The 25,153-nt window shown below is 55.5% G+C and overlaps 1 protein-coding gene across 3 annotated transcripts in view; it reads left to right on the top strand.

Annotated features, from left to right (window-relative positions):
• COL16A1 (collagen type XVI alpha 1 chain) overlaps positions 1-20,445 on the top strand; it is a 51,901-nt gene extending 31,456 nt beyond the window's left edge. For 2 of the 3 annotated variants that reach the window (XM_020882771.2, XM_070459077.1), the window contains 24 exons: positions 623-667; positions 1,554-1,598; positions 3,369-3,422; positions 3,951-4,004; positions 4,598-4,651; positions 6,145-6,189; positions 6,325-6,378; positions 6,682-6,717; positions 7,028-7,090; positions 10,198-10,269; positions 10,445-10,498; positions 11,127-11,171; positions 11,379-11,423; positions 11,719-11,772; positions 12,190-12,243; positions 14,216-14,266; positions 14,567-14,656; positions 16,124-16,159; positions 16,735-16,779; positions 17,620-17,808; positions 18,169-18,235; positions 18,945-19,121; positions 19,294-19,371; positions 20,094-20,445. In XM_020882771.2, coding sequence (XP_020738430.2) covers positions 623-667; positions 1,554-1,598; positions 3,369-3,422; positions 3,951-4,004; positions 4,598-4,651; positions 6,145-6,189; positions 6,325-6,378; positions 6,682-6,717; positions 7,028-7,090; positions 10,198-10,269; positions 10,445-10,498; positions 11,127-11,171; positions 11,379-11,423; positions 11,719-11,772; positions 12,190-12,243; positions 14,216-14,266; positions 14,567-14,656; positions 16,124-16,159; positions 16,735-16,779; positions 17,620-17,808; positions 18,169-18,235; positions 18,945-19,121; positions 19,294-19,371; positions 20,094-20,296 — 1,710 coding nt within the window. In that variant the 3' untranslated portion in view covers positions 20,297-20,445. The remainder of the gene's footprint in view (positions 1-622; positions 668-1,553; positions 1,599-3,368; positions 3,423-3,950; positions 4,005-4,597; positions 4,652-6,144; positions 6,190-6,324; positions 6,379-6,681; positions 6,718-7,027; positions 7,091-10,197; positions 10,270-10,444; positions 10,499-11,126; positions 11,172-11,378; positions 11,424-11,718; positions 11,773-12,189; positions 12,244-14,215; positions 14,267-14,566; positions 14,657-16,123; positions 16,160-16,734; positions 16,780-17,619; positions 17,809-18,168; positions 18,236-18,944; positions 19,122-19,293; positions 19,372-20,093) is intronic. The other variant, XM_070459076.1, reaches the window with a different exon arrangement.
• The last annotated feature ends 4,708 nt before the right edge of the window (positions 20,446-25,153 follow it).

Genomic DNA, 25,153 nt, shown 5'->3' with positions numbered 1-25,153 from the left:
TCAGGGCCTGCTCCCTCACCCCTTCAGCCCCTTTTTTTTTTTCCAAAGATCACCTTCTCAGTGAGATATTCCCTGTTGTTCAGTTACTAAGTCACGTCCGACTCTTTGCTGGACCGCGGCACACCAGGCTTCCCTGTCCCTCCCCATCTCCCGGAGACCTTCCCTGACCATCCTCTAGAATGGAGCCCCCCACACACCCCACATCCCTCGAGCCCCAGGCCCTCTCCCTGCCCCCCACTCCTCACCCTCTGGCATCCTTGTGTTCCCTTCCCTCGGGAACACACGGCAGGTATCTGCTGATCACCGCCTGCACGCCAGCCCCTGTTCTAGTCTTTCCTGTCCACCTCTTCCCAGAATGTAACTGCCACAAGGCAAGGATTTTAAAGTCCCGTCTACTGTTATGTCTTCAGCACCTGGGATGGTGCTCAGTACATAACAGTTGCTCGATAAATGTTTGTGGGCTGATTGAATGAACTGCATGAAAGCTTTACCATCCAGCGCTGACAGCAACTGCCTCTTGACTGTGGAGGGCTGGGAGAAGGGCTGCAGAGACACCCCCCCCCCAACTGGGGCGCTGCAAGCTCTGAGCCTCTTCATTTATTTCCCGTGGCTTCCTTCGCAGGGTCCACCTGGTATGAGGGGCTCCCCGGGTCCTCCAGGCCCTATTGTGAGTATCTGTGGTCTTCTGGCCTGCTTGAGAGGCTCTCAAAGGAGACATAAAACCCAGACACCATTCTGCTGCCATATCCCAGGAAGCTGGGCAGGACAGAAAGGGGGAACCTCTTCTGCCTTTCCCTCATCACAGCATCTGCGGGACTGTGGTCTCCAACCTCCGAATCCCCCAGAACCGGCCTGCCCCGCTCCATTCTGCCTGTGGTCCTGCTTAGAGGAGGCCTCGGGGCATATTCGTGTTTCCCACCCCCACCTCCAGCCCCCATCCCTGCTGTGTTTTGCACGATGGCTCATGGTCTCGACTGCCAAGAAAGCGTGTGGCAACCTGCAGGCAGGGGCCAGAAGCTAAGATGGAGCCACCCTCCATGGCTCTCTAGGGCTAGTCTCTAGGACAAGCCTGCAGTGACCAGCCTAGGAGCGTCTCCCCTGGTGTTGACATGGCAGGGACGTAGACGTGACTAGGAAAACCTGGAAGAACTGAAAACACTTCCTTTGGAGGAAAAAAAAATTTTTTTTTTTTGGCTGGTGGGAGTCATCGTAGAACCAGGGAGCCCTGACCTGGGGGCCCGTGGAGGTCAGGTGACAGGCACCATGGGCTTCCACTCTGGCACTGGGGTTCACCTGGACGTGGGGAGACGTGGGCCGGTGGTCTGACTCCGGGGACTGTTGCGTGTCTCCACCCTCAGCAGAGCCATTCATTCTTCCTGGAGCCGAGGCGAGGAGGAGCAGGTGGCTTCTGGTCCAAGACTCGGGACGAGTCTCTTTTCTAGCTGCCTTGATAATACCCCCCATGACTTCCTTTCCCCGTGAGCCCTCAGCCCCAGATTGTGACCCAGGGTTACTGTGCTTGTGAGATGTGACCTGCCTGTTTCTCCCACCAGGGCCCCCCAGGTTTTCCTGGTGCTGTTGGCTCCCCCGGATTGCCTGTAAGAACCTAGCGCTGCTCGACCTCCCCTCCCCTGCCAGCCAGGTCTCTGTGGCTTTTGCTCGTGTCCCTTCCTGCCATGCCCTGGCCTCCCTCCTCTGTGTGTGTGTGTGTGTGTGTGTGTGTGTGTGTATCATCGTCGTCATACCCCTGCAGGCTTGGTAGCTAACGACACAGGTTCCCTGAGGTCCCAGCAGCTTGGACAGCCTCCCAGTCTCTGACTTTCTTTCCATTTTTCCCTTCTCCCTCTTCTCCTGCTTTCTCTCTCTCTCATCGTCTCTCTTCTCCCCCCTTCCGTTTCCCTTTTTTCTCTCCCACAATCACACATCACTCCCCCCCAAATCCTCCGGAGCTATTTTACCTTCTTATTTTAAGCTGGTGCCTCTAGGGGCCTCTTTATTCCCTCCCTTCTCACTCTGCCTCCTGCTTCTCCCACCTTTGGTGTTGACTGAAGATTTGCTGAAAGTAGTTCTTGGGGCCCTGCCAGGTGCCTGGCACAGAGCCCGGCAGAGATGCCAAAGCTTTAGGGCTTCACACTGCAGGCTGGCACGGGTTCACTGCCCTGCTGCTTGGCGGGGCTGGTCCAGAGGCGCCCCGGGGATTTCAAGGCGGCCACGCTTGCAACCTTTCCCATCATCCTAGAGGAAGCTTCCTCCTCGTCCCTTCTTCTTCTTTGGCTCTGGGCCAAGTCTGCTCTGAGGCTGGGCATGTGATGCCAGCAGCAGGGTTTCCGGGTGTCACGGGGCCCTGCCCCTCCTGCCCAGGGTCTTGGCCACCTCCTTCCGCCCGGTGTCGTTAATTGCTCTGCCTTCGTCATCATCACAAGTACGTTTAAGTCATTCTCATCCTCACTGTTGCTCCCTCCTGGGTCATGGAAACTAACCTCCTGTTTTGTCGGACTTCATGTTCCCGGGGTCGGCTCCTCTCCTTCCAGGGCTGGTGATGGCGGCTCAGGGAGCAGGGCCCCTCCTTGTCACAGCTCCATCTGTCCCCACGTCCTCATCCTGGCCGGACCTTGTCTGTTTCTGCTTGCTTGGGTGGAGGGGCCATCTGTCCGTCTAGCCATCTGTCTTGTGTCGTGGAAAGGTTTGGGCGCCGCGTCTCTGGAAGGCATGAGGGAGAAGGGGCAGACCCGGCCCCTTAACGGTGTGTTGCATCTATGAAGTCCAGGTTGAGGATGAGGGATGGGGACTCTACTTTGCAATGGATGTCCCCAAAGAGACAGGGACTGCTCTGGAGGGAGCCTTCCTGAGTCCTTCCCCAGCATCCCTAAAGGAAGTTGATTTTTGCCTGGGGTGGGGGGTGGGGGCGGGGCTTGGACAGGTAAGTGTCTGGCATCGGGTGCTACATCTTGGTGGGGAGCACTCTAGGAACACCTCTGCTGACAGTTGCCCCTCGGAGGGAGCACATGTGTCACCCTCCTAAAGGTCCGCCCCAGACAGTGGTCACAGTAGGGCCAACCAATGACAGTCACCTGAGAAGTGCCTTCTGAGAGTCACCCGCCCGGGTGGGTGTATCTCTCTGGCGGCCCGTCGTGGGGGCCCCCGCTCCTGAGAGGCACCCGTATGTGGGAATTTATACCTCTGACAGTGTTGCCCTTCTGGGTCCACCCCCTATGGTCACTTTGCCGGGGACACTCTGGGGGCCACCAGCAGCCACCCCCCCACCTTTGCCTAGAATGGGAACAGAGGGCTGTGGGGCCGTGGGGAGGAGGCAGGGGCTGGGTGGGGACTGCCCTCCCCTGCAGTTTCTCATGATTTTTCTCTTCAAGGGTCTTCAAGGAGAGCGAGGCCTCAGGGGCCTGACGGGAGAGAAGGGGGAGCCGGTAAGAGAAGGCGGCAGGGGGGTGGCGACAGATGAAGAGCCCTGGGGAGATGGGTTGGGCCCCCTGGGATGGCTGTCAAGTGGAAGATGGGAGGTGAAACTCTCTGCCCCTCAGCCCTGAATCCCTCAGCACTGGGATCTTCACAAGCCCTCAGGATCCAAGGAAGCCGATCTCCGGGCGCCCTCACTCCTGTTAGGGGCAAACACCCCCGTCCCCAGGGGCTTCCTCCCTCCCTCTTCCTGCAGGGTTGAGCCTGCCCCCTCCACTCCCCGACTCTGGTCCTCCTCATCGGCTGCCCCGGGGTTTCCTCCTTCGGCTCTGCCCCCCAGGGTCCAGGCCTCTGGAGGTGGTCTCCACTGAGGGAAACTGGCCTAGGGGATATGGCTTGAGGTGGTGGCTGTCCCGGGGGCGGACTGGTGCCTGCTGAGAGGAAACTGCAGACCGGCTGGCCTTGGCTGCCCTCTTACCTGGGGGGGTGGGGACAGAAATGTTGAGGGGCTGGTCCATCATGTCTCCCTTTCTTTGCAGGGTCCTCCAGGGCAACCTGGTTACCCAGGAGCCATGGGCCCCCCAGGACTGCCTGTGAGTAAGCAGGCCCGGGGCGGGGGCAGGGGTGGGTGGTCCGGGTGCCCAGGGGTGGTGGTCAGAACAGGGCCAGGCTTGGGCAGCCTCAGTAGGCTTCCTCCTCCATCAGCATTTCAGCTGGTGTTTCCTGCCAGGCTGTCCATTCAGAGACCAACCTCCCCTCCCCTGCCCCGGCCATATCAGCCCCCTTGAGAGTGGGACTTGGCCCACCTCTCTGCTTTGGGGGGGCCCACTGGAGTCGCTACATATCAGGGGCCAGCGGCTCAGAGCACCCGGAGCCTCCCAGACTGGGAGAGGATTGAAGGCTGTCTGGTGGGGAGGGGCAGGGAAAGTTGGGGAGACCCTGCGGAGGCCCAAGTTCGGTAGACATGACCACCCCCCCCCCTCCTTTCCAGTGGTGGTGGTGGGAAACCCGGAGCCGCGCTCCCGCTCCGAGAGCACCCCACCCCACTGGTTCCCAGCCTCTTCCTGGGCTCCATCTGCGCCCAAGTGCCAGTCTGGGTGCCAGCTGCAGTCTCCACCCCTCCCATCGCACCATGCCGGGCGGGCGGGCTGCGGGGCTAATTCCCTCTCTCTTTGTTGCCTGTCAGGGCATCAAGGGGGAGCGAGGCTACGCGGGTTCCCCGGGAGAGAAAGGAGAATCGGTGAGTACCAGAGTGCTGCTCCCCAGCGCGCGCGGGGGCGGGAGGAAGGGCTTCAAATGGCTGGTCCCTGCCCGCCCGCCGCCTCCTCCGCTGCCGCCGCCTGGAGAGCTTCCCAGCCGCCCCGGTGAACGCGAGACATGACCCCAGCTTCCCAGCCCCCGAATCCTCCAGCTGCGTCTCAAGCAGTCGGCGCTGCCGGCTGGTTGCTGCGGGGGCGGCAGCTGCGAGGAGGAGGATCGCGCCAGGTTTAGTGGAGATGGCTGGAGGGGCTGCCTGGAAGAGAGGACTTCCACCCCCACGCCCACAGGCTGGAGAGCCAGCCCGACACTCTGGACCCCGCTGCCTCCTGGCCTGTCCCAGGCCACCCAGAGCCGACACAGCCAGTGTGCCAGACCCACCCTGAGCATAGGCCATCAGTGGGAGCCCCCGCTGAGACACAGCTCACCCGGGGTCCTGCAGCTAGTTAGGGAATTAGGGCTGAGGCTGGACTTGAACCCAACCCTGTTTGTTTCCAGCCTCCCCAAACCTTTGTCTTCCCTTCCCCATCACTCATGCCGCCCACCCACAGCCGCTGGTGAGGCCAGGTAGGATGCTGTAAACCCCAGCTGTGCCTTTATTCAATAACATATTTCTCGGGGGGGCCTTCTAGGTGCCAGGCTCTGTTCGGAAGATGCCTTGATGGATAAAACAGGCAGTTGGGCCTCTGGCCCTCAGGGAGCTCAAGTTCCAGTGGGACAAGCAGATAACAGATGAATAAACAGATAACATATAAATTAGGAGAGATGGGACTGGTGGAAAAAATCACGCTGGAGCCATGAACAGGATGCTGTAGACGGAGGGTTAGGGAGGCCTCTCTAAGGGGCTGGCATTGGAACTGAGCCTTGAGTGGAGCTTCAGGGTCGGGGGTGGGGGAAGACATATAGTTGCCGGGGAATCCGAGGGAGAGGCCATGGGTGGGGGCACCCCTGGAACAGATTGGAGCCATCGATGATTTGATAAGCTTTCAAGAGACCTGGAAAGGATAAGGGATGACAGAATTCTAGGTAGAGGGGACAGTCAGTGGTATGAATGTATCGTATTCAGGGAACAGCAGTCTGACCAAGCCAGGCAGAGGATAAGAAAAGGAGAGGGAAGTGAAGCAGGAAAGGGTGGTTGGTATCAGATCACAGGATGCCTCAAAACTCAGTGTTTGGTTGACGGAGGGGAGCCATGGAGGGTGTGGGAGCAAGAGGGTGTTACAATCAGAGCTGTGTTGAAGAAGAGGAGCTGGCTTTTAAAGTGAACTAAGAGGTGGCAGAACTAGTTAAGAGGCTGGTTCAGTAGCTCAGACAAGGGAAGGGGCGGCTGAACAGACCCGGGAGAGGAGTCCTGCAGCTTGGAAGGGCCTCTGCCCACATCCCTGCCTCTGCCCTGTGCCCATCCCCTGCCCCCAGCCCTGATCTCCCCCCTCCCCCCCAGTCAGAGCAACTGATTCTGCTCCTTTGTGTCAGCAGGGCCCACCAGGATCTGAAGGCCTCCCAGGTCCCCCAGGCCCAGCGGTGAGTGAGGAAGGGGACAGAGAGATGTGGACATGAGAATCCCCGATCCTGCCCTGGGGTCTGGGGACAGGACGGTTGCATGGGAAGGTTGCATCTGGGGGTTCCAGATGCATTGTTCTCTGTGGTTGGCAACAGGGTCCCCGAGGAGAGCGAGGACCCCAAGGAAGCTCGGGTGAGAAAGGAGACCAGGTGAGTGGTGACAGGGACCTAGCTGGTTGTTCTGACCACTGTGAAGGGCTGGGGGGAGGCAGGAAAGGGGGCCTCTCCCTGGTGGTCACTCTTATGTATGGGGGTGGGGACCAGCTGTCGCCTCCCAGCCTCCACCATCTTTGAGCTGTAACCTCTCACCTCATGCCCAGAGCCTCATCTGCCGGCCTTTGGAGGCAGAGTGGAGGACAAGGCCCCAGGACTCACCGTGTCACTCTTTCCACCTGGGCAGCCAGGCTGGAGAGAGGGTGGCGCAGCACACTGCCCCTTGCTTTCTTCCCCCAGGGATTCCAAGGCCAGCCCGGCTTTCCAGGCCCCCCGGTGAGTGCAGACACAAAGCCAGCTCTGTCGGTGTGCTCCCAGTCTGGCAGGGGCAGGCCAGGCGGCATGAGGGTGGGCCTGGAGAGGGAAGGGAGGAAGGCCCGGGAGGAGGAACGGCCTGGGTGGTCAGGCCTGATTCCAGGAACAGGGACCCGGAGAGCAAGGCCTCCTGGGTGGGCCCCAGCAGCCCAGCAGCCCGGAAGTAAAAAAAAATGCATCATGTTAACGGTAAAGCACACTCAGGAGGAAGAAGGAAGCGGAGCTCCTTTCCAGCCTGTGTTCATCCCTGCCTGCTCCTTTGTTGGTTTAGGGTCCCCCTGGATTTCCAGGCAAAGCTGGAGCACCTGGCCCACCCGGCCCCCAAGCGGAGAAGGTGAGCAGGACCCCCAAGTTGGCCACACTCACGGATCTGAGCCATGCAGCTCCTAGCCCCTGTCTGCCCACTCCCACCCCCCCACACCCAGTATCAGGCCTTCATAAATTCAAGGACTGACTCAGTTACAGCCAGGATGGGCAAAGAGACTCGAGAATGGGCCCAGCAACTGCTGTAGGGCAACAGGGCTGGGGCAGACCTGTGGGTCCCCAGGGCTGGGTCCAGGATGCCTGCTGGCCTCTGTGCCACCAAGCTCTGCCCCTCTCCCAGTGGAAGAGGGTTGCTGGGGAGGAGGCAGAGGGGTGTAGTGAGAGGTGGCCCACTGGAATGTGACAGGCTGGCCTGGGCCAGCTTGCAGCTCCTCCAGGGCAGGGCAAAGAGTTGAGGGAAGCACAGCCAAGACTGGGAACCCCCTGCCCAGCAATGGGAGGAGCTCTGGGCGTTTGCCTCCTGGGTCTGACAACAGCAGAAAAGGGGAATGGGCCTCCGGGGGAGCCAGGCTCAGGGTGTCCCCAGCGGCCAAAGAGGGAAGGCATGGCCTGTGACCTGGTGACAAGGGTGGGAAGGAGCAGCAGTTGGGGAGCACCCACACTGGCCATCCCTGGGTTTGGCTTTGGGAATAGCTCTGCTTTTGGTTTTGGTCTTTAGGGCTTCCCTTGTAGCTAAGTGGATAAAGAACCTGCCTGCAATGCAGGAGATCCGGGTTCAATCCCTGGGTCGGGAAGATCCTCTGGAGAAGGAAATGGCAACCCACTCCAGTATTCTTGCCATGGAGAATCCCATGGACAGAGGAGCCTGGCAGGCTGCAGTCCGTGGGGTTGCAAGAGTCGGACATGACTTAGCATCTAAACCACCGCTGCTTTGGTCTGGAGGCTGACATCCCTGACTCAGACTGCCCCCTGGGCTTCTCCAGATGTGACAGGCGGGCGGTGTCAGGAGACCCGGAATCGACCTGTGAGGTTGGGGTGGGAGGATCACGGCCCAGAGGGAGGGGCAGGAGGTCTGTGGCCTCGTGGGGAGCCTCTTTCCTCTGAAAGCTGGAAAGGACTCCTAGAAGGGGCCACCTTGGTCTAGGTTCTCACTGTTCAGGTGAAGAAATGAGGCCCAGAGAATGCTGGAAGGCCCTGGGATGCTGGGGGCAGTCCTGGAATGCCCCCATTATTCCAGGGTGCACAGCAAGACAGCATAAAAGCTAAGACTTGCCCCCCCCCCCCATCCTCAACCCCACTCAGGAGACCCCCCACACCCTTGCTGCCTCCCTGATCAGCCATGGTTGAGGCAGTGGTGAGTGCCACCTCCCTTCACCTGGGTGGCGGTCCCTGCCAGAGCCTTCCGCGCAGGCTCTGTATCCAGGGCTGCCTGCTCTCCTTAGGCCAGTCATTGCCGACTCCCAAACCTCTGGCCAGCGGTTCTCCAGCTTGACTCCCTGCGGGGCCGCCATTTCCTGGGGTTGTGCTGACCCCTCCTGGTAGCTGGTGGCATTGCAGTACCACCCGAAGCCCCCTCCCAAGGGGTCTCTGGCTGGAGCCCTTCCCTTTGGCAAGGCCCACAGCCACTGACTGCTCCAGGGCGCCAGCCTCTTCCCCCTGGGGAGATGCTGCCACCCCCCCCAAACTAAGCTGCCTGCCTCGCCCTCCCTTCTCCGATAAACATTCTAATTCACACATTCACCCCCACCTTTGCCCCTGCTTTGAACTGTCAGTGGCGCCCCAGTGCCTGTAGCGGTGTTTTTCAGGCTTCATTTTGTAGTCCCCAAGGCTTTTCCCTCACAGCTCAGTTGATAAAGAATGCCTGCAATGCAGGAGGCCCACGTTCGATTCCTGGGTGGGAAAGATTCCCCGGAGAAGGAAAGGGCAGCCTTCTCCAGTATTTTTGCCTGGAGAATCTCATGGACAGAGGAGCCTGGCAGGCTGCAGTCCATGGGGGTCGCAAGAGTTGGACACGACTTAGCAACTAAACCACCACCATAAGGCTTTTTGCCACACAGAATCTCATGTGAATGCTCAAATCTATAAAACAGACTTGCCCAGCAGTCCAATAGTTAAGACTTCGCCTTCTGATGCAGGGGGTGTGGGTTCGATTCCTGGTGGCAGAGCTAAGATCCCACATGCCTTGGCTCCCCCCCCCCCAAAATAAAACAGAAGCAATATTGTAACAAATTCAATAAAGACTTTAAAAATGGTCCATATTAAAAAAAATTTTAATAAACAAATATGCAAGTGGAGCTGCTCTGGCTAAGCTAGGGGTAGGGGTCTGGAGTCCCGCCCCTGGGTCTCCACTTTGTGCCCCCAGCCCCTCCAGTGTCCTCTGAGAGCCCCCAGGTCCTGCAAAGTAGTTTCAAAGCCACTAGTCCATTTGATAAAATCTAGTACAGTGTCCTCCCCCAATCTAACTCCTCCAGCCTCCTCTCCCCTTCCTCGGTCCCCATCATACAGGCTCCCCAGACACCCTGGCTAGACCAGGCATGTCACCCGCTCCAAATCTTTATCCTTCTCTGAAGTCCCCAGGGGCACGCCCTTTCCCCCTTCTCTGCCTGCCCAAATCCCAGCCGCCCTTCAGAGCCCAGTGCCCGCAGACTCTTCTGTGACACTTTCCCTGACCCCCACCCCCAGCAGAGTGAGCTGTGCCCTCTTCTAAGCGCCCAGTTCCCTTCTGAACACCCAGGGCCCCTGACTCACAGAGCACAGGGGCTGTTGCATTGCCCGTGGTTGTCGTGGGTCTGTGGCTCTCACTGGACTGTGAGCTCCTCGGGGACAGGAGCCTCCCTTATTCCATCTGGGGGATCAGAGGCCCAGCCTGCATTACCGAGCACCTGCCAGGCCAGCCCCCGGTCAGCCCTGGGGAAGGTGCTGGACTGAACAGGCTCTGTCCCTTCCTCGTGGAGCAGTGCAGAAAGGGGGATGCTCTGCAGATGAAGACAGATCTTCTTGGGCAAGTGGTATGTGGGATACAGCCAGTTAGACCAGAACCAAACTGGGATTTGAAGCCAGCTGTCCTGAGTCTAGTAGCCACCAGCCCCTGTGGCCCAGGGTCCCTTCTCCTGCTGGTGTGTCCAGGGGAGGGAGAGGGACAGGTCCTGCTGACTTTGTTGGGGGGCTCATTTCCAGGGCAGTGAAGGGATTCGAGGCCCATCCGGTCTGCCTGGTCCCCCTGGACCACCAGGATCTCCCGGGATTCAGGTGAGTGTGTCCCAGCCTGACAGATGGTGTGTGTGTGTGTGTGTGTGTGTGTGTGTATTTAGGGGTCGGAGTGGGATGAGGGGTGGATGGGGAGGAGAGGGTGGCAGAGCTGGTCAGGCTCCCACCTCCGAGGGCTCCAGCGCAACATGCAGAAATGCCTCGTCCTCGTTTGCAGGGCCCTGCCGGTCTGGATGGTCTGGATGGGAAGGACGGCAAACCTGGCTTGAGGGTGAGATGTGGACCCAGGAGGGCACCCCCTCCCCCTTCTCCTTCCTTCCCCAAGAGCCAAAGCCAAGGGAACCCTGGTGAAGGGAGTCGAATCTCATCCCCCACACTGCTTTCAGGAGGTGCCCCCGCCTTCCCTCAGTCTGCCTCTCACCGCACCCCATGTCTCTGATGGCCCCAGAGCCCCCTGGTTTCTCCATTCTTCCCGTCTGCCTTAACCAGGTTGGATGCGCTGGCAGGCAGTGAAGGCAGTACATTTATACCCAGAAGCTCAGTCAGCTAAGAAACTAGGCTGGGCATCAGAAAGAACAGGCTGCAGATGTGGAAGGACCTGAGCAGCCCTGGCTCCTTGTGCCTGGTTTTGCTGGGGCATCTGAAAAGGAGGGGGCCATGGCGAAGGGCAGAGAATCAAGGTCAACTGCCTTCTGTACCTAAAAGAAGGAAAACAGGTTCAGAGAGAGGCCAGGGTTCACTCAGGGTGCACAGCCAAGTCAGAGGCCAAGCCCCACGTGACAAACCCTCCATCCTGGGAGAGCTGGGGGAGGGGCTGAAGAAAGGGGGAGACAGTGGCGAATGAGTGGGTACAAGCTGGACAAAGCGCCTGTCTCTGTGCCCCTGGCCTCTTTCCCTAGGGGGACCCCGGTCCTGCTGGCCCTCCCGGACTCATGGGACCCCCGGTAAGCTGAGCTGTAGGAAGGGGCTGGGAACTGGGAGGTTCCAAACCTGAGCAGGTGCCTTGGTGGGCGGGGCAGCTCACATCCACGTCCCTTGGAGACTGAGTTACAACTTTGGATGGATTTGACTTGTTTGACCCAGGGAGGGAGGAGTGGGAAGTGGCCTCTGCTTGAGGCGAGAGATGTGGCAGCTCCTGCTTTTTCTTCCAGGGCTTCAAGGGGAAACCCGGCCATCCCGGCCTCCCAGGACTGAAGGTAAGGACCTGGTGACTTCCGCCAAACAGGTTTTCTCGGCTCTTCTCAAGGCTCGACCCTGGGCAGATGGCAGCTGGAGTGGACAGGCCACTTGACTCTTGACTGAAATGCCATTCCAGTTTCCAGGCCTTCTGAGGCCACCAGTGCCTGGCAGACCTGGTCGGGGCTTTGCCATCTGCCAGCCTAAGGGCATCAGAGTGGGGGCATGTGGCAGGACCCCTCTGATGTGGGGTCCATTGGGATGGCAAAGCCAAGTGGAAATCTGGTGAGCCCCAGGTACCCCTCTCTCCTCCAGGGTGACTGTGGAAAGCCAGGCCCCCCGGGCAGCAGTGGCCGGCCTGGAGCAGAGGTAAGGGCCCGGGGTCTACACATGCTGCCTTTAGACAGCCCTGGGTTCTGCTGAGTCCTGAATGCTGCCACTTCCTCCCTCCTCACTGGCAAGGTGGCTGCCTCTGCTTGGTCTTCTGGGGGAGGTTTTCCCTAACTCTGCACATCTTCACCTTCCCCTCTTAAGGCTTATAACTGGCTCCTCTTCCTATGGGGTCACTGCTGGGTCACTAACCTACAAAGGCCTGGTCTCTGCTTCCCCCTCCAACTATACTCACAGGGCTGGTCCCCTAGGGCTTAGACCTAGAGGCCAGGGCTCGGCGTGGTTCCTCTGGCCGTTGGTGTGTCTCATCTGCTCTGCTCAACCCTCCCCTGTCTAACAGCCCGTGTGTGTCAAGTCTGTTTCTATGTCACTTCTTCCTCTTTCTGGCTCCTGCAGGGTGAGCCTGGTGCCATGGGACCCCAGGGAAGACCCGGCCCCCCTGGCCATGTTGTGAGTTGACCTGTTTTAGTCTCTGTCTTTCTAAGAGTTTGGATCACATTGGGCTGGGTGGTGGTGGGCAAGCTGATGGTGACTCGAAAGAACTGACTGCAGGAGCAGCACCAGCCATGCAGAACCAGAAGGGGCTCTGGGCTCACCCCATCCAGCAGTTCCCCGGCTCTGTGCCATTGTCATATTTTCTGGGCACATTCGAGTTTGCTTATCAAACAAAGATCATTCGGTTATTCAACAAGTAATTAGTGAGCACCTGCTCCATGCCAGGCACTGTTCCAAGCGCTGGGCTATGGCAATGAGTGAGGTAGAAAGGTCCCCCGATCCCAGAACTTCGACACGGACACAACATGTTGATGAGTGCGGAGGGACCATGCAGTGATGTGATGTCCTAGGCAGGGCTGGGAGGCGACTTCCCTGGAGAAGTGGTCTTTGAGCAGGGGCCCAAATAACATGCAAGAGCCAGCTATCGAGCCGACTGGGGGAGAAGTGTCCAGGCAGGGGTGTAGCTGCTACAGACAGCATGAGACAGGCAGGGCACGGGGGAGTGGAGTTTGAGGAGGGCGTGAGTGGGGATGGGAAGGCTGAGCTGGAAGAGGTTGTGGTGCAGATGGTGGAGGACCTCAGGGCAGGAGGAGGAGAACATGCAAGTGGAAGCAGAGATGTCATGGATGGATGGTAGTGGTGGAGCGGGTGGACCGACCCCACACGTGTGTGGAGGTAGAGGACTTGCTAATGACCCAGATGGCAAAGGGGCAGGAGGCGGCAGAAGGAGAGGAATCGAGGATGACTCCTGTTTGGCTCGGGCAGCCGGGAGAGTGGGTGGTGTGTTTACTGAGAAAGGGTGACTTGGAGAGGAGGTTTATGAAATAATGGCTTTCCCCTCTCCTTGACGCATCTGTAACGCAGATGACTGCCAATGGGCGCCTTTGATCAGTGTGACGGCTCTGAGCTGGTGGGGTTCCAGAGAGGAGGGAATACACTGGCCGTATGCTTTCCAGAAGGCTTTTGGAAATGTTAAAAATAGATCAGGACCCCACAACAAGAACTCTTGGGGCCTCATCATTGTTTTTATGGCTCTCAAGGGGTCCGGCGACCTTGCATTGGGGACCCCGGGTCTAGCCCTGTCCCCCCCGCACCTCCACATTAGAGATGAAAGAAAGAGTCGCACACTCTGAATTGTGGAGACTCACTAGGGGGCTGGGGTGCGCAGGGCTCCTCTTCCCACCTCCATCCATCCAGCTCAGCCCCCTGCCGAGGGCTGGCCACTCCTGCCCTAGAAAGCTTCAGATGAGTAGAACAGAGCCCATGCCTCCAGAACTTTCCATCTGTGAGCACAGAGGGAAGTGCTCCGAGAGAGACCCGTGTGCCCCCCCGGGTTCAGAGGAAGTGTCGCTCTGACCAGGGAGGTGACGTGTGAGCCGGGCCTCCGGGGCGGGATGTGGAGAGATGGGGCAGGTGGGAGCCCTCCTGTGTGGTTGAGGCTCATCACCCCCAGTGATGGTGAGCAGCAGGGGACCAGGGAGCTTGGGGCTTACCTGCGAGGATGTTGGGGTTGGAGCTGAGCCCCTGTCCCTCACCTGCCTCCACACAGAGATAAGCTCCTGGTCTCTGCTCCCCCCACAGAACAGAAGGAAGGCGGCTGGGTGGGGGCTGTTGGGGGTCCTCAGAAGACATCCAGGCCCACGTGCCGTGTACTTCACTCCCTTGCGTTTGGTTCTGGCTCCTAGATCATTCCCTCAGTGCAGGCTCCAGTTGTACCGCTTGGCAAGTGGCAGGTGTGAGCATCCTGTGTGCCCAGGGATCCCCAGGCACAGATCAAATGCAAGAGCAGATGGAAGGAAGGCTCAGGGAAGAGGGTGGAGCTGCCGTAACCAAGTTCAGGGCTTGCTCCTGCGGTTGGTCCCCCGCCGCCTCCCGGGGCCTCGTTACAGGAGCCTCTTTCCAACCCACTGACTTCGTCTCCCTGTAGGGGCCGCCGGGGCCTCCAGGCCAGCCAGGCCCAGCTGGGATCTCTGCAGTGGTGAGTGCGGTGCTCCTCCTAGGGCCCCTCCCTCCCCGGTGTTTGTCCCTGCGTGTCCCCATCCCCCCTCCTTCCCTCTTGTAGGCCTCTCCTGCCTCCAGCCAGTCTCCCTAACTGGCTTGGGGTAAAGACCTTCAGAGAGGCCTGGAGGCTACCCCAGGGTCCTTCCTCAAGTTCAGGCAGCGCCACCTCCCCCTCTGGGGCCTTGGAATTGGGGGACAGGGTCCCTCATGAGCAGTGTCTGCCTCTGGCTCTGTGGGGTTCACTCTTCCCTCCCGCCATCTCCAACTCTTTCTCTAGGGCCCGAAGGGAGACCGTGGAGCCACTGGAGAAAGGGGCCTTTTAGGTCTTCCAGGCCAGCCTGGCCCCCCTGGACACCCTGGGCCCCCGGTAAGACCCCACCTTTTAGGGCACAGCCCCGGGGGAAAGGGCCAGTGGACTTTGTCAGTTGCACACAGCCCTGCACTTCGGGGGTCTCTGGGGAAGGAGAGGTGTTCAGCACCACGATGGCAGCTTGGAGCTTGTGCCCAAGGATCGCATCCTGTTTGGAATAAAGGGCAGGCTGTACAAGCCAGTGCTGGGCCAGCCACGCAGCAGACGGCTGCCTCTGACCTAGCGCCCACATGCACGTCCCTCCTCGAGGTGTCGGACGGGGAAACTGCTCCCTGTTCCACCCCTGTCCCCTCCCCAGGGGAGCTTGTTGGTTGCATAGAAAACCTGTAAACGTCAGGCACCCAAACACAGTGTTATTGCTGGAGCTCCCTCAGCAACTCCAAAACCACTCCTTAGTGTCAGCGTGTATACCCAGAGCTGTGATACACTGGTCCCTGACACTGGGCTGAATAGTAACCTACATGCTTGACATGCTGTCATTCAATCTCTACTGCAACCCTATTTAGTAGGTCTGATTGTCCCCGTTTTACAGATTAAGGAACCAAGGCTCGGCAAGGTTGAGTAGGTTGCCCAGAGTCACACAGCTATTGAGTATTAAGAGGCTGACTGACTCCAGAACTTGGGTCCAGAGCCACGCAGCTATACTCCCTCTTTCAGAGGCTCCAGACAGGTGGACCACATCAGGAACTGACTGCGAGGCTCAGGGATGAAAAGTCTCCCAGGGGACTGGGGCAGGGACCCAGGTCTCCTAGCCCCCAGGCCGGGGTGCTTTCTACCCAAGTGGACTTCCTTCTGGGGGGCAAGAGCAATGCGCCTGGGGCTGGTGCCCTGGAACGGAGTGGATGACTCCAGCCCATCTGCCAAGAGGCTCGAGTCTTGTCACCTACTCCTCTGATTCCTGCCATGGACCCTGGGCAAGCAGGTCCCATCAGTCCTCCGTCCCTCCTGCCTACAGGCTAAGAACCTCCAGGGTCCCCTGACGAATCTGCCAGTTGCCTTGCAAGCATAGATTCCTCTTCCCCAGCGTCTCACTAGAAATGGGCAGGGCCCAGGGGGCAGTCTCTCCTGTCTCAGGGAAGGAGTGGACACTGAGGCTGCCCTGGCCAAACTCTGGGACTTCATCAAGGACAGAGGTTCACAGGTTCACAACCTTCATTCAGCAAACACTGAACATACACTCAAGAGCCAGGGAATGTTCGAGATGCCAGGATCTCAAACAAAGAGCAGGGCAGATACAATCTGCTCTTCCCTCCCAGAGCTCAGTCGGGGGGTGGCTGGGCCAGGCTGGAGCATGGCATGGGGTCTGAGTGTCCACAGCCTGTGCCTAGAGTGTCGGGGGGAGGTGGGGAGGATTGTGGCTCCTAGGTGGAATGGGGGCTGGCCACGCCTGGTGGGCGAGGTGAGGCATGAAATGCCAAGCTGGGTTGAGGCTCATCACAAGCTCCATTGCTCTCTGCTCCCCAGGGTGAACCCGGCGTGGATGGCGCAGCTGGCAAAGAGGTACCATTGTGCTGGGCTTCTCGTTTTCTCTTTCGGATGCTTCTTTTAGCTCCTGGCTTTGCCCTGACCCCTCTTCATTCACTCAATAAATGCTCCCTAAATGTACGGACTGTCTCTGGATGTATATACAGGCAACTGGTGCCCTTGTTATTACAGGAGAGGAACTGGGGACTAAGAAGAAGGATAAGAGTGAACCTTATTTTTCATCCTTTTTTTTTTCTTTTAAACCATGTACCTGATCCAAAAAAGCCAATGATAATAATAAAGTCCAAATAAACATCTCCTGGGGACCAGCTCTTGCCAGGCCCTCCCTTTCATTCTGACTTCTCACCTCTCTCTGTCTGTGACAAGGGACCCAGCTGGCATAATCATAAGGGCCACATCCTGGAAACATAATTCTCCCTTCAGGCTGTCCATGCTCTTGGCAGGGAGGTTCTCGTCCTTTCTCGCTCAGAACCCAGTAGGACACAGTTTGGGGGCCTGACGCTTTGGAAGGTCCTTTCATGACACCTGTTCCCCCTGGGTGGTTTGGAGCTGCTGCCCAGACTTCACCCCTGACTTCTGCTTTCTTCTAGGGACCCCCTGGAAAGCAGGGACTCTATGGACCCCCAGGTCCAAAGGTGAGTTGGGCACTGGCTGGGTTTGAGAGGAGCAGCTCATGAGTTGATGAAGCCCAGCCCGAAGCTCTGACTTTAGTCATGGAGAGGAGACACAGCAAGGCCAGTGGGCAGGGAAGAGAAGTGGGCGGAACTTGGAGCAACCTCGTCTCTGAAGACTTCTCATGTGGGGCCGTTCCAAGGTTCTTAGCTATGGTGGGAAGAATGGAACCCTTGTGTTCATTCACTCCTGACTGATTCATGCATTCATTCCGCGAGCATCCGCTTGGCTTTGCTCACCTTCCAGGCCTTCTGTCCTAGCCTTGGGCCCGGTGCCCACTTAGTCCAGTCACATTTACACTGGAGCCTGTTGGGTTTTAGATGCAGTGCTGTGGAATCAGAGAGAGGGAACCTGGGATGTCAGGGAGGCTGCCCAGAGAACAGGGACCTTACAGCCAAGTGGGAGGAGGACAGTGGGAGAGGGAAGGCGTTCCAGGCAGGGAGGACTAAGACACATGGCTGAGTCAGAATTACAACCAGCAAGGCATGCCTGGAAGCACACAGGCAGGAAAACGAGGCTGGAGAAGATGTAGTCAGGACCCCATCATGATGGCCTGGAATGCCTGGCCGAGGAATTGAACCTTTATGCTGAGGGCAGTTGGGAGACATGGAAATTTCTCAGCAGGGAGTTAAGAACATGAAAACCATCCTTTAAAGGGACTGCTTTGGGGGCAGAGACATGGGGCAACCTGTCAAAATGCTGTGGTCTAGAGGGAGATGCTGGGGGGCAGACCACTGAGACACCGTGAGATAAACTTGACAGTACTTGGCAATGCTGGACTGTGTGAACTCCTGTCCTCGTAGGGTGACCCGGGACCTTCAGGACAGAAGGGCCAGGCAGGAGAGAAGGGAAGAGCTGGCATGCCTGGCGGGCCTGGCAAGAGTGGCTCCATGGGACCTGCGGGGCCGCCGGGTCCTGCAGGAGAGAGAGGCCACCCTGGATCTCCGGGGCCTGCGGGGAGCCCCGGATTGCCCGGGGTGCCTGGCTCCATGGTAAGGAGGAGGCTGGCTGCCAGGGGCACTGGTCCCACAGAACAGGCATGCGAGGTAGAGCGCAGACCATTTTAAAAGCTCCTGTTTATGCTCTACAGAAGAAGAGCGTGACCCCCATATGGGTGGTTCTTAACTGTGTGGGAGACTGAAGGGGGTTGGGGACCGTTTCCCCGGGAAGATGCACAAAATGTTTTCTTCCACTTTAGGGGGGTTAAGACATTGGCTTCAGTGTCTGTAGGAGGCTTCTGGGACCTTTGTTCCCCACCCCTCCCATCCTTTATTCCCATGAAATCTATTCCCAGGAGAGATGAGCCCCAGACTTGAAAGTGTGATTGAGGCAGGTTTCTTCTCTTTCCTCAGGGAGACATGGTGAATTATGATGAAATCAAGAGGTTCATCAGACAAGAGATCATTAAAATGTTTGATGGTAATTGGCAGCTGACTGGCTGGCAGTGGGTGCTGTTCGCCCTTCCCAGCTGCTTCTTCACCCCACCCCAGCTTCCTTTCCCTTAAAGTATCCACCCCCCTACTTACCTCGCTCCCCCACTTACAGGCATCTGTTCAATTAGACTTCAGCCTTTCCTCTCACCTGCTCTGTTCAGAGACAAAATGATTCCCTCCTGCCCCCCCAAGCCCCCACTGAAGCAGAGAAGACAGACAAGAAAATTGATATCAAATGCGTCTGCAGAGAGTGAGCTCTAAATAGAGGGGCATGCAGCAGCCTTAAGATGGCTGGTGTGGTTTCATTTTCAGCTTTTTCTCCTGTTGATTTGTTCATCCAACATCAGTAAGCTAGGGACTGGGGAAAACATGGACCCTTCCAGAAGGGGCTTGGCATCTTGCTTGGGAAGCAGACCTTGAATGCCAAGCAAGGAGTCTGGACTTTATTCTGAGGCGGTGGTGGATTAATGAAGGCTGCTGGAGAAAAGAGATGCTGGAGTCAGATCTGGGCTTCAGGAAGATCACTGTGGGGAGCAATGTGGGGGTGAGGGCACAGGCGACCACTTAAGAGATCCACCTGTGTGTTCCTTGCTCTGACATCCCTCTGAAGAAAGGCTGTCTTGGACTCCACGCCTGCAGCCTGTTGTTCTGAGTCCCTGGGGTGCCCTGTGACCTGTCCCTGTCCTTTCCTACAGAGAGGATGGCTTACTACACCTCCAGGATGCACTTCCCTATGGAGATGGCAGCAGCTCCAGGGCGGCCAGGGCCCCCAGGGAAGGACGGTCCCCCAGGCCGGCCAGGCTCCCCGGGATCACCGGGACTCCCCGGTCAGATTGGCAGAGAAGGACGGCAGGGCTTGCCCGGGATGAGAGGTAGGTCTGCCCTCCAGTTACATGCCGAGTTCTTGAGGGCACAGAGAAGCATTGCATGAGGTCTGTTGTGAATATAGCATTTGTGTGTATATGTGTGTTTCAAATAATCTGGCCAGGTATATCATTTTTCTACTCCAGGATGGTACCATTTATCTTATTTCTTTTGTTTCAGGATTGCCTGGTACCAAAGGTGAAAAGGGAGACGTTGGTGTTGGCATTGCAGGAGAAATTGGTCTCCCCGGCCCCCCAGGTAGGAGAAGCCAGTCTTTGAGACTGGAATCTGGAACAGCTGAGAGCTCCTTTCTTGATGTTTTTTCCATAACATACTTGTATAGAGTCTCAAATAATCATAGGCCTATCAACCAACACTTATAGTAATGGCACTGTGTATAAGAGACTCTACTAGGGCGTGTGTGTGTGTGTGGCGGGGGGCAGGAGTGTTGAGGATTAGGTGGGAGATCCTGTGCCTGTTCTCAAGTCCTAACTTGGGCTAGCATGACACAGTGGAAGAGAGTCGGATGTTGTGGGGCCAGGGAATGCAGGCTCGGGTCCCGCTCATCATCTTACTGGTATATTACTTCGATGAGCCTAAGAGAGAAATGACTCAAGTCTGATAGCCTGATTCTGAGATGTAGCTTCACCACATAGCAGGTGTGTGACGTCTCTGAGCCTGTGTCCTCATCTCCAAAATGAGATAATAGTTCCCTTCTCATGGAATCGTTGCGACGATTCAATGAATAATGCAGAGAAATCACTTGGCTTCTGCTTGGCAGGTGGATAAAATTAGCCAGTGGTATTATCGTTACTGTTCAGTTAATGTAAGGATCAGATCAAGTCTTCATGAAAATATGGTGTAGCTGGAGAAATAGTCATCAGATGTAAGGTATTCCTATTATTTACCATGACTGTTATTTCTTCTTTTCTTATGACCTGGGTTTCCTGATTTCCCTTCTCTGATCCTTCCTGCCTTAGGTCCCCAGGGTCCTCCAGGGTATGGCAAGATGGGCGCGACTGGGCCGATGGGCCAGCAAGGCATTCCTGGCATCCCTGGCCCCCCAGGTCCCATGGGCCCGCCAGGAAAGACCGGCCACTGTAACCCCTCTGACTGCTTTGGGGCCATGCCAATGGAGGAACAGTACCCATCCATGAAAAACATGAAGGGGCCTTTCGGCTGAAATCACCATTTCCATCAGATGAAGGACTCCATTGGGAACAAATGGCTCAAACTTTATAGGACTCTGGACTGGTTGTGAATGTTTGGGATTTTTTTTAATTGCTATTAATATTTTTTTATCAATAAATAAAGAAATAAAACTATCTGCAATCTCAGTGCCACTGGGGTTTCTCTGGGGCTGCAGCTGCATCTCTGTCATCTTCTTCTTGTCATTCGGTCCCAGGATCAAAAGGGGGCATCTCCTTCATTGCCTGTGGTCAACCAGTAAAGCTGTGGGATGCTGCTGTAGAGAGGGTCCCCAGCTCAGCTCTCCTCTCCAGTGACTCTTCTGAGTCATCCTTTGGTCCTCTGGACCACGCTTCCTATCCTTCATGGCACACTTCTCCAAGTCAGAGAGGGGGCACTGCTCAGCCCCTTCTCATGAATGAACCAAAAGCAGTTTGAAGACCTCTTTCCAGCTCATAAAGGCCTCTCTCTATTTTATTCCCTAAAAGAGGTGGGTGTCTGGTACCGCACCCACCCTCTTGACCTCTGGGTTGTGACCCAAAGCCCCATCCAGGATGCACCTTGGGAAATGCCACTTGGTGCTGAGGTACATTCATCTATCTGCCTGACAGATCTTCCAAGCAAGCACACTCTCTTCTTTCCATTCCAGTAATTCCATGAAAAGTCTGTGCAAACAGGAGTAAAGATGAGGTGGCAGCCCCTAGCCCAGGGAAGCAGGGAGTGCTTTTCCAGGAAATGACATGGAAATTCCTTCCTGTACTGATGGAGGGCCCTCTCACTCGCCCTCCTGAACTGCACATGGCATCTTTTGTTATTCTTTGTTAATCTAGCACGTGGAGTGCTTTTTCTGTACATCTTTAGCCCTAGGCCTTCAGAAAGAAGTTGCATCAGTGCAAAGGGATCACAGGCAAACCACAATAAGATCTGAGTTCACGGGCCTCCAAGTCCACTGGGACGTTGGTGGTCCATCTGCTGCCTCCTTCTCCGTTTGTAAGAAGGCTCAGAAAAAGAAGGAAAAAAGAAAGATGAATATTATAGAAACATTCTATCTCAGATTTCTTCCTTTTTCTGCTTTTTAGATCTCTTGATCCTGATGGGATGCCTGCCTTGTGAGAAAGCAATAGGGCACATCCAGGGGGACTTCCAGAGAAAGCCTTTTTACTGGCCCAAGCTTTCTGGAAGGTTTATTCAAGTTGGATAAACTTCAAAGGGATCACAGAGCAGGCTGAGAAATGTACCCGAAGTCCAGATGCTTATCCAAACTGCCTGAAGCTTTCAAACTGGCTGTCAAATCTCTCCAGAGCTGGCATTTCCAGCACGGTTTTGAAAATTCCCTTCCCCTGTTGAGCCCCAAATGCTAAGAGCTTTTCGGAAACTTTGACCTATTTTTTTCCTGCCAGGAGCAGAGAGGTGTGCCGGTGACGAGAGAAATGAAATAAGGCAAACTCTTCAGGCTGCCAAGTGTCTCACATGATACTTTTAGATAAAGGAGGAGCCAGTTCTTATTTGACTTCTCACCAGCAATTCTCAGCTAACCCTGATTCCAACATAAAACATGAAAAAGCAAGCTCATCCTCTTCGCATGGAAGTAGCAGCCAGTTTTTGACAGTGGACGAGGACAGATGTTAAAGTGTTCCCATCGGAAGGCCAGCTTCTTTTCGACCCAATCTGTGAAGCCCTAACTGATGATGGGCTTCACGATGAAGAGCATGTTGGCATGAGTAGAAAGAAAGAGAAGGAAGGACCAGCTGTTGAATTGAGCAGGTTGGCTTTGAAGGCCAGAGGGGGCAAACCACTATGAGGAAACATCAAACCCATCCCCTCTGAGGACCACCAGGGAATGGATCCTTACAGAGTAAGGATGCTTTCTTCTCTTTTGTCCTCGAGTCAAATTCATACTACTCCGGGGGATCCCACAACAGGCGAGGTTTAAGCTTTCATGATTTGAGTGTTTGTTTCCCTGGAGTTGGAAATTGCTCTATTTTCTTGGACCATGAAGAACCAGATGGGAAGCTGAATTTTATAGTCTCTTATGTTACCGTGGTCAGCAAAAAAAAAAAAAAAAAAAATCCATGGATTTTGCTTATAAGTAGGAGTTGGGTAAGCTTTTAGGGAAAAGCAGGAGCAGCATGCACCTTCCCTTCCTTTCAGGGAGCTCGCTCACATTCCTGCCTGTCTTCATAGTGCATTTATTTCAGGCTTTGAAGGCAACACACAAATCATGAGGATTGGCAATTGATGAGTCCATTTCCACTTTCTATTTTGTGCTGGGAACAGTACCAGGCTCTGGGGATTCAGAGGCAACCTAGACAGATAGGGCCGCGCCCCCACAGTGTCTAGCAGGGGGACAGCAGAGTTAAACGAACAGCTACAATAACATGGGGTGATGGGGCAGTACCAGGCGCCAGGGGAGCACAGAGCTGAGAGACCTAACCCTGTCTAGACAGAGATAGATGTAGGCAGACGGAACGTCGTGTGCCAAGGTCCAGAGATGACTGGGGGCAGCATGCTGAGTGATGAGAGACAAGGGCATGTGGTTGGAATGTGGAGTGTGACGGAAGGAGATGATGGGAAGGCAGGGTTTCATGTGAGGCTGTGTCGAGTCAGGTTTGCATAACAGGGAATTCTTAATTTGAGAACCCCTCTCAAATTTGAGTGAGAGGGAAAAAAGGCTGCTGCCTGTTTATTCTGCAGAGAAAAAGCCCCAAATCTGATGTCTTCTGGAACAGAAATCTCCTTTTCTGTCATAATATTTTCCCTTGTCACCCGAATTTAACAGAATCTGTTTAGACTCTTCACATGTGGTCCATTAACCCCCTCTGAGACTAAATCTTTTTGTCATTGTCCTGAATAGTTTATGGGAATAGAATGTATCAATGTAGCCTCCATATGATCTCATAATGAAAGGGGTGTGTGGCCAAATTGCCATGTCTGCTGTTCTCATTTTTCTGTTGGTTCTGTGGAAAGCTACAAATCACCCTCTGCTCCAAGGCGTGCAACTGGAATTTAAATTTTGGAACTGGATCTAGTCGGAATCAAAGAGAATTAATTCCATAATAATTAAGTGGGTATTGGTATTCCTTCTCAGTAATCATTACTGGAGCTTGATGTTGAACCAGGATGCCGAGAGGGAATGATGTGTCTCCAGGGATGGCAATATTTTCGTGGATGGTCCTTCCATTACCAAGCTCTGCCTCACCTCTCATGGGTCAATCATGGGGCTTCCATGAACTCAGGAAAGTACTCTGCGTTTTAAAAAAAGGGCTGGAGTCCAAGTTTCCCCCTTTGGCTAGAGCTGAAACAAAAACAGGAACTTCTCCACCCACCTCTGTCTGCCTCAGGTAGCTGAGGTTTTGGAAACAAGTTGATTGTTTTTCAGTCTTTGGAAGCTCCTGGCCTCCATTTTACCCAGTCCTCTCCAAAATAAACACACCTGGACCTGCTGCAGGTCCTCAGAGGTGTAGCCCTAGACTTGGCTTTGGCTGGTTTCCGACTGCCTGAGAGATGATTTGGATACCCTTGCCCCCAGATAGCACAGACATCCAATAGAACGTCCTCCTATGAGCCCTTTGCTGGGCAGAGGGAGCTGCGGTGTGAAATTCTCATAGCTTAATCTTCAGTGCCTAGATCAAAGTCTGACAAGTGGTAGGAGTGCAACAGGTTGTGCTTGTGGAACAAAATGAGTGCATCTCACACTGCCCCAGTTTGCAGGCCAGGTATCACTATTCTTTCTCCCTTGACCTTCAGCCCAGACTGCAGGGCTTCCTTCTTTTGGAGATTTTGCAGTTCGACTCCACTAATTGTTTTGGACTGTGTATGTAGGGAGCGGTGGTGATTTACAAAGGCAAAGAAGACCAACTAACTACTAAGTGCTGATGAGTTAAGTTGGACCTGGCTTCAAGTCTGCCTTCTCCATTTCCTTTTGATAGTTGGGAAGTAACTTAGCTGCTCTCAGCCTCAGCTCCTCATTATAGAAGGGTAACAGTATGTCAAAGGATTGTGGTGAAAATTGAGGCAATACATTGTACTTAGCACAATGTTTGACATGTAGCAAGCATCCAGTACAGGATACTACTACTACTGATAACTATTAATAGTCATTGAACTCATCCCAGGCACTATTCTAGGCATTGGGGATAGAAGAGTGAATAAGGAAAAGGACAATCCTACAGTATACATGTAAACTTTAAAAAGGACAATTCAAGTAGTGACAAGTGTTATGAAAAAAATAAGACATAGTGGTATTATAGATGACTAGAATGTGTGTGGAGGGGGGCAATGCTACTTTATTTTTTTTTTTTTAAGATTTATTTATTTATTGGCTGTGTTGGCTCTTCATTGCTGTACGTGGGCTTTCTCTAGTTGCAGTGAGTGGGGGCTACTCTCCAGTTGGGGTGCACGGGCTTCTCATTGCAGGGGCTTCTGTTGCAGAGCACAGCTTCTAGGCACTTGGCTTCAGTGGTTGTGGCTCATGGGCTGAGTTTTTCTGCAGCACATGGTATCTTCCCAGAGTGGGGAATCGAACCCGTGTCCTGCATTGGCAGGCAGATTCTTAACCACTGGACCGCCAGGGAAGCCCCCAGTGCTACTTTAGATCTGGTGTCAATGTCCTCACCCAAAGAAGTGAGATTTGAACTGAGACCTGGATGGCAAGGAGAAGCTAGCCAGTGAAGAGCCAGTGGAAGAGCATTCCAGGCAGAAGGAACTGATAATCCAAAATCTAAAAGTGGGAATGAGCTTGGTATGTTCCAGAGGTGGAGACCAGGCCAGCACAGTTGGGAGTGACCTGAAGGCCACAGTGGTGGGAAGAGGGGCTGAAGACACAGGCAGGGTCTTGGTTACAGAGGGCCAT

Source organism: Odocoileus virginianus, chromosome 30 (assembly GCF_023699985.2).
Source record: "Odocoileus virginianus isolate 20LAN1187 ecotype Illinois chromosome 30, Ovbor_1.2, whole genome shotgun sequence".
Taxonomy (NCBI): domain Eukaryota; kingdom Metazoa; phylum Chordata; class Mammalia; order Artiodactyla; family Cervidae; genus Odocoileus; species Odocoileus virginianus.
The sequence above is the reverse complement of the archived record's forward strand: the minus strand, read 5'-3'. Positions and strand labels throughout refer to the sequence as shown.